This window comes from Hetaerina americana, unplaced genomic scaffold (genome assembly GCF_022747635.1).
Source record: "Hetaerina americana unplaced genomic scaffold, ioHetAmer1.1.p SCAF_3, whole genome shotgun sequence".
Lineage (NCBI taxonomy): Eukaryota > Metazoa > Arthropoda > Insecta > Odonata > Calopterygidae > Hetaerina > Hetaerina americana.
The window spans coordinates 57741962-57755167 of NW_027286874.1; the positions used below are offsets into that span (position 1 = coordinate 57741962).

A 13206-nucleotide genomic window follows, 5' to 3' on the forward strand; every position below is an offset into this window, starting at 1 on the left:
TTCCCAATGTTTCTCGAACAATTGTTCATGAAATTGTTAAACACCATCTGCATTATGCAAAAATTTGTGCAAGATGGGTCCCTCGCGTATCTCAATGAGCTGGCGGCGAAGGACTATGCAGCAGGAATACAGAAACTTGTCACACGTTATGACAAATGCCTTAATTTGCTTGGAGATTATGTTGAGAAGTAGTTTAAAGTATCCTCTTTCAAATAAAATTTTTTATGTTTGTTAATATTTACTTTTGTGTCTTTATTTCACGAACGGGTACTACTTTCCGGATGACCCTCGTAGATAGGTGAGAAAGGAGGAAGGGTGGAGAGAAACCAGGCGTCAGCCTACTCTTGATGAAAGGTGCCAAGAGGTCTGCAGATTAATGTCCCATCCGACAGATGGCGTACTCACCCAAAGTGTTCTCCGCAAAGTACCTCAAGTAGAGATCAGGATACTACTGAAAAATATCTGGTCTCAAGAATTCGAACCTTAGTCTTTTCAGTGGGAAGCCAGTATGTTAGCCACCGCAACATTCGATCTCCCTCCTATATTGTTGTATTATGAACAAAATATTGTACATACAAGTTCCTGTACACAAGTCAGGAAAATGATGAGGGTGTTTTTATTATCTATTTTCAACTGGTTGGGGATGAAAAAGGCAAATGAAATTCTGATAGATATTCAATTATTTTTTATATACCATAAAGTTGTTTCAAAAGTATTAAATATAATTCAAGAATTACTTTCCACACTCCTTAAAAAACATTTTTACATTCTTTGTAAGGTTATAATACAATCAGACGTAACTCATCCAGACACACATTGAAGTTAATTTTTTGAAAATACGAGCAATCAGTCATATATTATTTCAATCAACGGTTCAGAAAAGTTCTTATCACATGAATTAATCATTTTTTACAACCAAAGTAGGTAATTATTGCTTTGGTTGCTTCCTTTGGTAATAAATACACAATGAAAGCAATTGCAAAATCTCTCGGGACTTCTGACAAAAACTTCAACATATCTCATTATATATCGTGTTTTCATACAAACATCATTCAATGGAGAACATAAATGGGTGACTTAACATAAAATGGCAATGTCTTTAATTTTTATTTTTTCTTGGGTAAGCTTTCCCATACATTACACAACAAATATGCTTTCCTCCATCATGAAAATTAATAAAGGTAACAAGTATATGGTGTGCCTTTGCCACTAATGTGATAAACTTGATTGGTGCCCTATCTACAGTAGCACACTATTTGAAATGAAATTTTATGAATTTATCTTTACCGACTCATAATTAAACAGAAGCCACACTAAGCAGGAAATTACATTGATTCAGTAGTTCTTGCTTCCTAAAGTACAAACCTATGACCATTGGTACACCAGGCCCTACTTCGGTTATCATTTAGGGATTAGTAAAATGAAGTATGTAGGATATAAATAGGAAACATTTGATTACCTACTAATACAATGAATGGGATAAAACCGGAAAACTATCTTAATCAAATTAAAAATGCATTCTCAGGATAGGAAAGGAATGAGAACTTAGTTTAATCTGACCCCAAACCAAGACTAAAACAAAGTAGCTGGATGATATTAAAGAATCAACATCATACATACTTGTATGCTCAAAAGGCATTCCTCAATTTACAATATTGACTCAAGGTTTCTCAAAAGCATGCCATTACATTATTAAATAAAAGATCATTTATGAAAAAACAATGCATTCCTTGAAAACTGTTAAAAACTCTAATATGGATTTTGATATGCATATTCAATTAATATTGTTACAATAAATAATCCAAATTGGAATCAATCTTGCTCATAATAAATATATTTACTCTATTGTTAACCATATCTTTTTTACTCATTCCCAATCAAATTTTTACATAAAAATGAAAGAGGTTAATTTTTGTGCATATGGGACAGCAGATGACAAATTATAATAATAATAGGGTATGGAGGTAAGAAGTAATCATGACTATGGCACAAACTGTGATCTTGCTGAAGTTAAATATTTCATCTTGTTTAAGCAGTTATTTATCACTGACTTATGTTGGCGTTCCAATATAATAATGAGAACTGAAGACTTCCATCACCTTGTCTCACGGGAATGAGATTGTGCTGCTGAATTGTATACAATATAGTCAAAGAATAAATTAAACTGCAAAATTACACCTCCCATCTTCAGTCTACCATGGATTCTGACGTCTCCTGTATCAAAGGACTACGGATCAACTGAGAAAAATTGTCTTATGGCATTCAATGAAGGTGCATAACACCATAGCTTCAAGGTGGCAAAAATCTAATTACCCATTGAGTAGCATGTATGTTCAAATATGAAACAATGTGACCATCCATTGATGCATTTACACTATGCGATATCACCATTCATCCCATGTACATATGACATATGTAGCCAGCCCAAAATTTGGGTTTTAATGCTTAAACTTTCAAATACTCATACCAACCGATTTGACTAGCATTTGTTTCACAAATGTAGATGCGCAAAAAATAAATAACAACATACCAGTTAAGGTGTGCTATGAGATAAATTGAGAGATTGGCTGGTGGGCAATTCATCATTGCAGTCAAGTATGATGTAATATTGGTCTGGCGTATCATGCAGTATTGACACGAATATAGAGAGAGTAATTTTTCCATTGGCAAGGGGTTGAAAATTGTTATCCATGCCATTTTTAAAGCCTAACAAAAACCAATCACAGAATGCAATTCACATTTTGAGATGTTCAATGACTTATTTTGTGTGAATGTACATTGAAGCTTAATCCCACCATGATAAGAACCAAAAATATTATATTCATGACAGCTAGGAAGACTATAATTCATAGTAGGATCTCAGATTGATATCACATCCATAGAAGAAGAGTTTTCCACAGAAAATTTGCTTCGAGCTCAAAGTCTTCACGTTTGTAATAAGGGAGGATCTTGGTAATGTAGTTTCTGCAGTGGAAAGGCCAAGTGTTGCACTCACCTCCTCAGTTATATTTTAATTAATATTTAGCTACTCTCTAGATATGTTTAAAATACTAGCTAGTATTAAATAGTAGCTTTTACTGCAATTTAAAATGAATTGAGTCTGCAGAAAACCATATATTTATTATTAAATGTAACAACAGTCATATAAAATACACTCTCTTCTTCATAGCAAACTTTCTGAATACTTCTACCATATGTATTAAAAGTTTTCCTAAAATGACAGCTCAAAAACAAAAATCACCTTATATTTGGTGTTTCCATATATTCAGGCTGACATGGTATGTTATTCTATGAATACTGTATGGTGACTAGTGAATTGTCATTACATTGAATGGATATTAGGCAAATAGTCGTTAAGAGAGATACCTTCACTTGGTACATGTGGTGTCTAACATAACCTTGAAAAAGGCGAGTCCTAATTTTTTTAAAGGAGCAGAAAACCAGGCAGAATTAGGATATTTGTGAATGTACAACAATTTTTCAAAAATAAATTTTGTGACTGAAAATAAAAATTGCCTCACTCTTAAAAGTTGACTATTAACAGCAAATGCATTTCACTCATGTTCGCTCTGAATTTAGCAGAAAATTGCTACTTAGTGTAAGATTATGCATCAGTAAGGAATGGTTAATATTGTTAGTCTGCTAAGTCTTCAAATACGAGACTCGTACATATATTTAGGCAGAATAAAAGTGTTGCATCATACATTTTGCTAAAGTATAATGGTAAATCTATGACCTTTCACATTAGACCTGATTGGTGTTGATCAAACACTTCATGCAGAGGCATTGAAAAAAGTCTAACTCATCACTAACATAGATTGTGCAAAACAATGTTTTGCTGTATCCAAAAGTTTCCATCCATTCATATTGATTCAGTTGAAAGTCTGACCATCAAAACCATTTGTAATACTCAATTTCCTTGAAATGTGTTTTGCTAGAGATATTTTTGGTAGATATCCATAAATATTTGAATAAAACAAACTTATTCAACCAAATTATTCTTCCCAATTACTGTCTTTTTAATTTTGTAAGAGGGGAATGTAGCCAATACAATACACACTAATGTGATTAGAGCATAAACTATAAAAGAGTATGCCAGACTCCTCATCAGATGTTACATTTAATCAAATATAACGGCACACCTTAACCAAGAAATGTATTCTACAATTACTATCTAGTGAACAATTAAGACAACTGCAATAATAAATTAGAATTAAGAGTTTTGGACATCAAGTCTGTAGATATTGTAATATAAAATTACATGTATTTCAAGTGGTTCGACTTCTTTTATTGACCCAAAATTGAGGGATAAGAAAGTGGAATCTTTTCAAATTTATTGATTATTGAAGGCCTTCACCAGGAAAACACCATGGTGTATCCTCAATTAGTTTTGACATTGTTAATGATTAATACTACTGGATCTCAGTGTATCTGACATGTTGAATATTTCAAGTGTAAAATATTGAGAGAACTGAAATTTTGCATATTTCCCAATCACGCCACACTTTCCACTCAGGAGCTAAATTGTTTCAAGCTCTCGACCATGTTCGAGTCCCATTCAAGTTAAGTGTTTTTGACACTATGATATTTATTCCTTTTGATACCATCATTGGATGACTCCATTAAACAATAAGGTAGTGCAAAATATATTTGCAACATATTTCGTTGCAATATGAGAAATTTCAACTATGTATCTCACTTGATGGAGTTCTAATTTTCAATAATTGAATACAGGGATACAAAGGGATATAATTTCTAACCAATGATGCAAGATTTTCATATTTTGTTCACTAAATACATTGATACCATCCCTATCTGCTGCAGGGTAATAGTCATGCAAGCCTTGTCAAAACATTGCCACTTCTGATCACATAATGAGTCCCCATCACACTTCATTAAGAAAACTGAAATGAAAAATCAAAAATTTATATTCCTACAAGAGGATGTATTTTCACCCGAAGAGATTTCTCCAGAGAGTTGACCAACAATAGAGAGAAAAAGTTAACCATAGAAGAAATTCATCATGAAAAGGCCTTTCTTCACCATTCTTTATACAAAAATTAAACGAGTTATTTTACATGAAGTCATTAAATACTTGACAGTTATTCATGGACAAATAGCCCAAATAATCTAAGAATCCATTCAAAGTTAAATGAGCAAAAGTAACACATTATTTACATTACTCCAGGATAGTTATCAATTTCATTCTAAGTAATTTTGATGAGATAGCAAATTCCATTATAATTAATGATGGCAGGGAATTTTATACAGTGGCATAGAGTGTAAGAAAATACAATGAGGTAATTGGCACCTGGGCACATATCTATTCAAAAATTCATTATCGATGAAAGTCGCTTCTAAAATTTTATAAAAATTAAAAATATTATCCATTACCTAATGAATAACAATATCAAGACTTGCATATGCATAACAAGACAAAACAAGGCACATTGTTTGATGATTACAGCATAAACGTTAATTTTCCCTTTAAATGAGCATTAGATCCAAATGCTTATAAAAACCAAACCTAATAAACCATTACCAGAGCTTTAATGGTACCATGTCCAAAATAATCATGCTCCAATGAGTTCTTCCACAGCAACCAACTCTCGAGGGCAAGAATCTGTGAGGATTATTGGATCACTGTTCTGTGGTCCCCCGGTGCCACATTCCTCATTACCCCAACCACCAATCAGAATGTCATCTTCAATTCGAACCCCCATTCCTCGATACCGTGCTGGTGCCATCATATCAGACTCAGGTACATATATTCCTGAGAATAAATCCAGAGTATATATAGGAATCTAATGCACTAATGGTGAACTTTCATTTTTCCAATATCATTTACTCCATGGGCTATTTGGAAATATAAATTGATATGCAGTCAAAAAATCAAGCATCAAAACTTTATTAAATCATCAAAAAAACATACATAACATTATGTAAGACATAAGAGATATAAAATTACCTTATTGCAACTCATTTTTTGCCAAATATAAATATATTTTTTGGAATTCATAAAAAGTCTGCGGCCAATCAGGCTTAAATCTATTTCTTCAATCAAAAATTGTTTTCTAACAATCAGAAGCTCCAGAAAACAAGGGTATGCATTATGTAGTGGCAGAGCTTACTACGAGTAGAAAGTTTACAAAGCCTTCCAATAAATTTGTTCAAATAATACATTATGTAGACAAACAGTTAAGCTTAATTAGCTATGAAGATTGTTATTTTATATAGTATGTTCAAAAAGTAAGGTGACTTTTCAAATTTCGTGGTCAACATACATTCGACTTTTGATTTTGTGTTTTGTTGTGTTGGTACACCTGTCCCAAACATTTGTTTACAGTTTCAACAATATAGCATATTTATTTGATATTGACAGATTCAAATAAAAGATGTGTTTTGGCGTGCTTGGCGATTTTCTGCAAAAACAAGGATAAAAGAATTTGCATCAAATTTTGTGTAATAAATGGGATTAAGTGCTCCAGAACACTTGAGATGTTGATAGTGGCATACGGTGAGTCTGCTCTGAGTAAAAAAATGTTTATAACAGGTACAAGCTCTTCCACGATGGCCGAGAAGATGCCAAAAACGAGCCTTCTCCTGGACGCCCCAGCATGTCAACAGCAGATGAAAATGTTGAAGCAGTGAAGAAAATTATTTGAAAAATCTCCGAATCATTATTAGAGAAGTTGCAGAGGATGTTGGCATATTGATTGGCTCGTGCCATGCAATTTTTTTTGGATGTTATGGGCATCAGATGAATGTCAGCGAAGTTCATTCCGAAACTGCTTAATTTTGACCAAAAGAACCGTCCCATGAGGACATCACTCAGGAGCTGTTGAATGACGTCAATGATGATCCTGATTTGCTTAATAGGATCATAACTGGTGACGAATCATGGGCATATGGCTATGACGTTGAAACCAAAGCCCAATTGTCCCAATCGAAGAACCCATGAGAACCAAGACCAAAAAAGCACCCCAAGTGCGACCAAATGTCAAGGTTTTGCTCACTGTTTTCTTTGATAACTGGGTCATAGTGCATCAGGAGTTCTTACCACAAGGTCATATGGTCAATAAGGAGAATTACCTTGAAGTTATATGCCATTTGCTGGCATAAATAAAGTAGATAAGATATTATAAATAAATAAATATATATATATATATATATATATATATATATATATATATATATATATATATATATATATATATATATATACTCATTTATATAGAAACAGATATAAGGAAAAGGGATAGGAACACACACAATGGACGAACACAATAAAGGTGGGGAAGGCGGCATCAAACGGATCACAAGAGTAAAAATATTTTCTAGACCGGGACTCGAACATCGGATCTTTCCACTTGCCGGACGGATGCTCTTAACCACATTAGCTATCCAGGAAACGTAATTTACCCTGAGATCCGTGGGTCTAATATGTCGCCAAGCGCCCCGATTCTTTAGCCAAGAGATGGCGTCAGGGGGCTGTTTTACCCACCAAAGGATAAATACACACGACACAAGAGGAAAGGCAGTAGGTTGGTCAGAATTCATACAACATCATACAGGAAAGGAACAGTGCGTTTCGTGGCACGCATAGCCAGAAGAAAGAGATGAGCCACATTGGCCAAATACACATTCAAACACGAAATCCCGCCAAACGGCGAATAAATACTCATTTATATAGAAACAGATATAAGGAAAAGGGATAGGAACACACATAATGGATGAACACAATAAAGGTGGGGAAGGCGGAATCTAACGGATCACAAGAGTAAAAATATTTCCTAGACCAGGACTCGAACACCGGATCTTTCCACTTGCCAGGCGTTTCCTTATATCTGTTTCTATATAAATGAGTATTTATTCGCCGTTTGGCGGGATTTCGTGTTTGAATGTGTATTTGGCCAATGTGGCTCATCTCTTTCTTCTGGCTATGCGTGCCACGAAACGCACTGTTCCTTTCCTGTATGATGTTGCATGAATTCTAACCAACCTACTGCCTTTCCTCTTGTGTCGTGTGTATTTCTCCTTTGGTGGGTAAAACAGCCCCCTGACGCCATCTCTTGGCTAAAGAATCAGGGCGCTTGGCGACATATTAGACCCACGGATCTCAGGGTAAATTACGTTTCCTGGATAGCTCAAGTGGTTAAGAGCATCCGCCCGGCAAGTGGAAAGATCCGATGTTTGAGTCCCGGTCTAGGATATATTTTTACTCTTGTGATCCGTTCGATTCCGCCTTCCCCACCTTTATTGTGTTCGTCCATTATGTGTGTTCCTATCCCTTTTCCTTATATCTGTTTCTATATAAATGAGTATTTATTCGCCGTTTGGCGGGATTTCGTGTTTGAATGTATGTATGTATCTATATATATATATATATATATATATATATATATATATATATGTATATATATATGTATATATATATGTATATATATATGTATATATATATATGTATATATATATGTATATATATATATGTGTATGTATATATATATATATATATATATATATATATATATATATATATATATATATATATATATATATATATATATATATAGTAAATAGAAAGTTCTCAAAAATGGTGAATATCATAAATATAAGGTCAAGAATATGAATATTAAAAATGATCTTGGTGTTGGACCATGAAAGAGGTAAATGAGCAAAAAACTCACCTGGTTCAACTGTTACAACCATTCCAGGCAAAAGAGGAAGAGATCGAGGGACAGCTGGTGTGTCATGCACATCCATTCCCAAGTAGTGACTAACATGATGAGGGCAGTAACGATATGCCACCTAAATTTGGAAATGTTGCGTAAAACAAATTTAGAGGTTGATAAAAGTGATTAATATATGTTTACATTATTATATCTACATATAATAAGCAAATTTTCAAACTCAAACTTTACATAAAAATAGTCTTTAATTCTTTAAACAAACTAAGTAGCATACATTACTACGGCAGCAAGGCATAATTAAGACATAACTGAAGGCATTTCCTAATACTGTTCTGGGAATACGAGCTGCCAAGCTACGATAATAGGAGATTATACTTGTAAATGGTTGCTAAAATGTTTGAAATAAAGAGATTTCATATTCTACTGATATGAAGATGATTGCAATTATAATTAAACCTCAATTTCTCTAACATCTATACAAGAAATTGCACCTGAATGCAAAATGTTTAGATGACTATGAATGCTAGAGAAATATAACTGAAGGAAAGCGTATGAAAACTGCAGAGAAAAGATTAAAAGAGCTGGACTAAGATAGCAGAAAAAGCGATTGAGAGTGGTAAATAAAAGAGGATGACAGAAAAAGAAAATTTATTTAAATAAGTTTCATAAGACTTTGGCTTTAATACTATGGAAGAATCTGAACAGGAAGATGAGATAAGAATATACAAGTTTTAAGTGATAAACATATGTGCAAAATTAACATCATGGAGAAATGGAAAGATACAATATAATATAATGGAAAAATTGACCCGATGAATGACAATTCCTGCCGGGCAATAAAAAAAATGAAAATGGTTAAAACAATAAAATATATGGGAATAAATTTTGGATAAGAAGTTAAAAAATACATGGAAAAACTTTACCTAAATATGCTAGGCTTTTTAGCTTATGAAAGAATGAATTTAATGCCGACAAGACGAGTCATGGTAAGAGCAATATCCTGTCCTTGATCCCCCTGCCCCTTCTCCAATCTCTTTCCTTCCCCCCTTTTTCATTTCCCTCAATGCCCTCATTACAGTAGCATCAATTGAGCCTCAACAGAAACAGTCAAGTCAGGCTATAGCCCAAAGGTTGATCATGGACAATGGACCCAGCTGAATAACCACGTGGCAGCAAAGGGCATTTGCTAACCCACCATCAAACTCTGAACCCTTGATTAATTATCCATGCTGTTGATCACACAAACCTATCCTAAAACATCCCATTCCATAATCCCGCTTACAATGGTTTACTTCAAATCACCCAACAACCTGAATTTCCTTGCTGGTGTGAGTGCACCCACACATCTCATTTATCCGTCTCAATCATCAAAAAATATTCTGATTGGTTCTGTCAATCCCCCGAAAATCCTTCCCATTATTCCAATGTAACATCAAACTGAAGTCAGCTAAAAGTTATGCAATGCATCAAAACTTGTCATTAAAGAAAAATGTCAGTTTACAACTACAAATATGTATTTTTCCATTGCTATATGACAACTCCAACACATCAAACTTGAAACAATAACTCAATGTTCAAGAAACTGGGTGACTTTTGAAGAAGCTAACAAACAAAAAAGATCACTGAAAAACTGCAAAGTAAAGTTCGACCCACGAACAGTTATAGACAAAATATTTTGGCGCAAATAAAATAACAAAACATTAGCAAAATTAACCCACACACGGAGTATTTATGCCAATATTTTTTTTTAACTATATTTTCTTATAATGTATTTAATTAGAGACCAATGTCAATGACTACTCTTTCTATTCAGAACTATATTTTCTTATAATGTATTTAATTAGAGACCAATGTCAATGACTACTCTTTCTATTCAGAACTATATTTTCTTATAATGTATTTAATTAGAGACCAATGTCAATGACTACTCTTTCTATTCAGACTAAGCCAGGTGGCAGTTTCTATCAGATGGTAAAATAAAAAATAGTTCACTTTATAATAAATGAAATACAGATATGAAATTTTTAGCCGTGTTCCCATTATACTGACCTTAGACATTTCATCAGGTGAAGCACCTCCAGGAAGGAAACCCAAATCTTTCAAACGTTCTCCGAGAAGCAGACACATAGTATGAAAGAGGGCATCTAAGGAGTGTACTGATCCACTGAAGTCACTTCTGAGTTTCTGCGAGGGATCCAAAGTTTCTGATGGACGACACATTTGTATAAGACGCTGCTGAACCCAGAGTACAGCAGTATACAGCTCTGCCTGAGGACCAGTGAATCGTCCACTAACGGGCCAAGTGCGTGTAATGTCGCTACAATACCCATAGTATTCACATCCTGAAAATAGAATAATACATGGTATAAATATATGAATATAAACTCCCTCTCACATTTACTTCCCAAAAGTTTGCTGACTCAGCAGAGGAATAAATAACTTGCAAGAAGAGAAGACAAAGAGTTGAAAGAAATAACACATCCTTATATTCACAACTAGATATTAAATACAACCAAAATGTCTCATTTTTAAAGAAGAAAAGAGTCACACCAAAGCATGTTAGGATACTGTAGAATGATAAAAAAATTATAATAAACAATTTACAACACAAGTTATGTTTATAAATTAATTGTGTAATTTTTACTCATATTTTTTCTCTTCCCAAATTAAGATGGGATTTCATGAAGTTAAGGCTTCCACAGTCAACATTTTTTATAAAGATATTAATCAATGTCAAATCACACTGATTAACTATTCTTACCAGCATCCATAAGCACCATCTGTCCAGCTGGAATCCTCTGATCATTTGCAACATAGTGAATAGTGTTTGCACGAGGCCCACCCGCCACAACGGGTGGATAGGCTAAACGCTGTGCACCCCGTGTTCTGCACTCAAAGTCAACACGAGCCCAAATATCATGCTCTGAAACCCAGCCCAAGGATACAGTCCGACAGTCACCATCACTATTCCTTAAAAGAAATTAAACAAGCACTAAGCATTTTATGTGCATCAGTAAATTTTCTTCATTCATTAACAGACACACACTAAATATTTCTGATATACTATTGGTTGGCACAGCAAAAAATGATTATATTCGACCACACTCTGCGACATGTCCTTCGAGAACAGTAGTAGTGGTGAGATTTCATTTAACTCAACAGTGGAAAAAGCTACTTTTTCTATTCAGAGAATTTTAACCGAAGAGTATTCAGATGCAAAAAAAGAATGAATGCACTTCAAGTGAAAATTGCCAAATTCATCAAGTATCCATTTGAATTGGATGATGCAATGAGACTTTCAGAATAGTGCACGATGCATTCCCTATAACCACTACCATAATGATGGCCAAATTTGAGGATTCAAAGAAGTTAAATTGACCTGAATAGAAACTACTTATTGGAACTTACAAAGATACTTCAGGTATCTTATTATAGTTATCTTACAAGTACAAATATTTTAGCATTTTCCAAGAGCACCATGTCGGAGACAGTGCTATACCATTCCCATAAAGCAAGATTATAGGCCTACAGTTCTCATTTTTTGTTGGTTAAAAAAATGTTAAAAGACTTCTTTGTAAATAATGTTTTTAATAGAGTCCAAGAATAAATGGAAAGAGCCAGTAATAGTAGTAGTGTTTAGGGGAGGCGACCGACAGCTAAGGTCATTTGCACCATAGAGGATGGACAGGAAAGGATGAAGGGTGGAGAGAAACCCGGCGTTGGCATTAGCCTACTCTTTACGAAAGGCGCCAAGGGGTCCGCAGTTAAACGTCCCATCCGACGGACGGCGTACTCACTCTAAGTGCCCTCCACAAAGCACCTCAAGTAGGGATCGAGATACCTCTGAAAAATATTCAACACCGCCGGGATTAGAACCCGCACCCTCAGGCTGGGAAGCCAGTACATTAGCCCCCGCACCATCTCGATCCCCGGAAAGAGCCAATTCTTGTTCTTGTCCTGTTTTTTAAATCTTTAATACCCATTATTATGCAATGCAAACACACCCATAAGTGTATGAATTTGTCAAGATGTACATTTAATGTACCTGCAAATTTGATTGAGTCATTGATAAGTTCATACAATTATTTATTGTTCTATGGTGAATAAATATATCTATCTATCTGGTAAATTAATTAAAGCCTATGAAAAATAATGACAACCCATGATTGCAATTATTAGGTGCAAAGTTGATTACATAATTGTTATTAAATAGCAACCAATGTTTATAGAGATTGACAAATATGCACATCAAAATCAATATCATTGTCTATAAAATATCAAGGCACCATCAGTCATTTTCCCATCTAACTAAATGTTAAATGGCATCAGATTCATTGAAAATTTACAGGTTTTCAAGGAACCAAGCCCTTCAAAAAAAGCAAGGCAAGGCAGTAGGTATGCATGCAACAGCCTTGAAAGGAGTTGTTTATACTATCAAAAACCTTGTACTTATCTTCTAACTTCTGAATACATGAAGACTTTTTATACAAATAAAAACTTACCTATTTTCCCAATC

At 34.2% G+C, this 13206-nt stretch overlaps 1 protein-coding gene across 1 annotated transcript in view; it reads right to left on the reverse strand.

Annotated features, from left to right (window-relative positions):
• Positions 1–746: 746 nt before the first annotated feature.
• LOC139690621 (xaa-Pro aminopeptidase 3-like) overlaps positions 747–13206 on the reverse strand; it is a 21166-nt gene continuing 8706 nt past the window's right edge. The window contains exons 6-9 of the mRNA XM_071588105.1: positions 11452–11660; positions 10740–11032; positions 8688–8808; positions 747–5773 (exon numbers count right to left, since the gene is read on the reverse strand). Of these exons, the coding sequence (XP_071444206.1) occupies positions 5574–5773; positions 8688–8808; positions 10740–11032; positions 11452–11660 (823 nt within the window). The 3' untranslated portion in view covers positions 747–5573. The remainder of the gene's footprint in view (positions 5774–8687; positions 8809–10739; positions 11033–11451; positions 11661–13206) is intronic.